The sequence below is a fragment of the Harmonia axyridis genome, chromosome 3 (genome assembly GCF_914767665.1).
Source record: "Harmonia axyridis chromosome 3, icHarAxyr1.1, whole genome shotgun sequence".
NCBI classification, from domain to species: Eukaryota; Metazoa; Arthropoda; class Insecta; order Coleoptera; family Coccinellidae; genus Harmonia; species Harmonia axyridis.
Genome location: NC_059503.1, coordinates 43,138,813 through 43,142,024, shown reverse-complemented (window position 1 = coordinate 43,142,024; position 3,212 = coordinate 43,138,813). Strand labels below are relative to the sequence as shown.

At 35.9% G+C, this 3,212-nt stretch overlaps 1 protein-coding gene across 1 annotated transcript; it reads right to left on the bottom strand.

The window, feature by feature from the left end:
* Positions 1 to 909: 909 nt before the first annotated feature.
* LOC123675334 lies at positions 910 to 2,927 on the bottom strand. The gene is made up of 2 exons (XM_045610682.1): positions 2,544 to 2,927; positions 910 to 1,408 (listed from the first exon to the last, which is right to left on the bottom strand). The coding sequence occupies exons 1-2, from the start codon at positions 2,925 to 2,927 to the stop codon at positions 1,385 to 1,387; spliced, it is 408 nt and encodes a 135-aa protein (XP_045466638.1). The 3' UTR covers positions 910 to 1,384.
* Positions 2,928 to 3,212: the final 285 nt, after the last annotated feature.

The window sequence follows — 3,212 nt, the reverse complement described above, 5'->3', positions numbered from 1 at the left end:
ACTGTCAAATGCTTTGGACAAGTCGAGAAACACACCCAGAGGAATATCTCCTCCATCCAAGACCTCAGTAATTTTTCGCAATAGATCGAAAATCGCAGTTTCCGTAGATTTATTAGATATAAATCCATGCTGAGATGGATTAAAGATATTGAACTTTCTGAAAAAGGACACAAGACGGACACAAAGTATCTTTTCAAACACCTTTGAGAAAGTAGCTAACAGGCTTATGGGCCTATAATTGCCAAAATCAGCTTTAGAGCCTTTTTTAAATAACGGTTTAATAATTGCCATCTTTAGGGCATCTGGAAATATTCCCTCAACAAATGAACGATTAATTATAAAGCTTAAGGGTTCTGCTATTATATGAATACATTTTTTTACTATTTTCATAGAAATACCGTCGAAACCACATGAAGAAGAATTCTTCATTTTAATAACCATTGATACTAATTCTCGAGCTGTCACCTCGAACACATAAAAAGAGCTTTCGTTTCTCTGTACACCACAAGTATTTCCCTCCCCAGAAAGTTCACAGCTTGTACCACAAGCAGAAAAAAATTGATTGAACTTATTTGCAACATCTTCTGGATTGCCTGCAGGAAAATGGTCATACTCTGTATGACGTTTGCCAGTGAGATCTCTGACAATGCTCCATGTCATTTTTGATTTGTTCGAAGAGTTCTTAATAAGACTCCCATAATGAGCCCGTTTGAGCTGTGTGATCCGCCTGTCATAATACTTCTTTGCAACTCTGTACTGATCTAAGTACAGAGGGTCAACCCGTGACATTGTATAGAGTATATCTAATTGTCGTTTGATTTCCAACAACTGAGGATCAGAATTGCAAAAATTCAACCTACCAGAGGAAGCTCGAAAGGAGACTGTGGGAAAGGCATCAGCAAATACTCCATTGAAAATTGACGAAAAACAGGACCACATGTCTTCTACTTTTTGTCTATTGATGTCATATAATACTGACCAATCTATATCAGTCAAAGCACTCAGAAAAACTCTTATATTCGAGGAACTAAAATTTCGGCGCTTAGACGGCATTGCTTTTGGAGAAATTAAACTATTTATGTTGAAATTGATCGATATTGCCTTGTGATCAGAAAGATGTGGTTGCATTATTCTCACCTGACCACCCTCGACATTTGTGAATATGTTGTCCAGACAGGATGACGAGAGAAGAGCCTCCCGAGTTGGTTCACTAATAATTGGTTGAAGACCATACGAGTGTAGCACAGACAACAGAGTTTGTGTATCCCTGTGATTTGGTTTGAGTATATCCACATTAAAATCACCCACTATGACAAACCTTGCAGACCTTTCACCATTCAGGATATCAAGCAATAGTGCAAGCTTTTCAAAAAACCGCTCAATATCACCCAAATTGGGTTCGCTTGACCTGTAAACACATATGACAATTAAATTCAAATTATTATTAACTTTACATTGAACAGCACAGCATTCAAAAATATACTGAGCACTTAATTTACAAATATCTGTTCTGACAAAAAATCTTTTAAAATAATCACGAATAAAAATTGCAGTACCACCATGTCTGTTGAGCGGACGACAGAAACTGCTCACAAGTAGAAAACCCGGCAGTGAATACGAAATCAACTGGTCCTGATTTAGCCAATGCTCACTTATGGCCAGAAAATGACACTCATTATCCTGAATAAACTGTTCCAGACCTTGAAATGCTGTTGACAAACATTGGATGTTCAGGTGTGTGATGCATAACTGAGAAACTGCATCAGAGGAGTCAGCCGATGTTAGTCCTTTTTCTGCTCTGGATTGATAGAACTGCTTGCTCTCTCTAAAAAAGTTTTCTCTGTGCTTCTTTCATTAGATTTCTGAAAATTATAATAACGTGACACCAGAGCCCCATTAGGCCAAATTTCCTTATTCCAGGCTTTATCTAAATTGACCTTTTGAATAGACACCTTCATAGAAGAATATATTTGGGGATGCTTAGATTGCAGTTTTTCGCAGATAACTTCTGGAAATTTATCCAATAATAGACTCTTCATGTCCTCAGGCTTTGCACCAGGCTGCAGTCGAGATACATGTAAAGATATAAATTTGGGTACTGCCTGTATATTAGACAACTGCTCATTTGTACCCACAACAAATTTACGATTGTTACGTTTGTTTTTGGGTTTAACTGTTAACCAATCATCATTATTTTCCTTAGATTTGTTGATATCCGTGGGAACAGGAAGAGTTACAATATCCTGCATTAAAGATTTCTGCTGAGCATGTAAAATTGCTGAATTAACAGTTTGTTTATTTATTTTTATTTGACGTTTGGTATTTGCCAGTTTTGACATCCCTAAATCATTGTCAATGTTCTTATTGACAGCCGTTGATACATTCGAGCTACCAGAAACTATCTTTGTGTTTGTTTTTTTGGGCTGCGAGCGAGAAAGATTTTTTGTCTCTCTCTGTTCCATCTGCATTTGTTGATTTGTACTAGGTTTTGATAATAAACCAGAACCGGATGATAAATCAAACGATAAATCAGGAGGACTAACCTTCATTTGACCTCCAAATTGGGATAATTTTTCCTCATACTCATTTATAAGACTTTTCTGAATTTTTATTGTGTATTCTGAGCTATCTACCAGTTTTTGGAGAAGAGTTTTCTCAACTGACAGGCCATCCACCTTCTTTTTCAGAAGAAATACACTATTAGCATTAGTTAACGACAGTTCATTAGTCAACGACAACCATTTTTCGTTGCACAAATCGCACAACCACTTTATGTTAGCATTCTCAGAGAAACCTTTCAGCCAAGAATCTTTAATATACACACACGCAGCGTGAACAATACATTTACAGATCTTACATTCTATAGTTTTATTATTAACAATAAAATTATCGGAGCATTTAACGCACACGTCCGTACTCATCGACATTGCGCATATATATATATATATATAGTGTATATAATTATGTTTTTGTAGTGGAAAACCTCGTTTTTAAAAACAAAACGATTTATTTCGAATACAACAGTTCTTAGTGAGTTCACAATCAATTCTTAAAGAATGACCAATCAATTCTTAATGAGTACACAGATTCAGTCCCCTTTATAGATTTTCTTATCTAAATTCCTAGGTGAATAACAATTCAATAACAAGTGAAACAAAGGGCTATTCATAAAGATGAAATGCTGAATCTGCAATTAGATACATTGTAATATG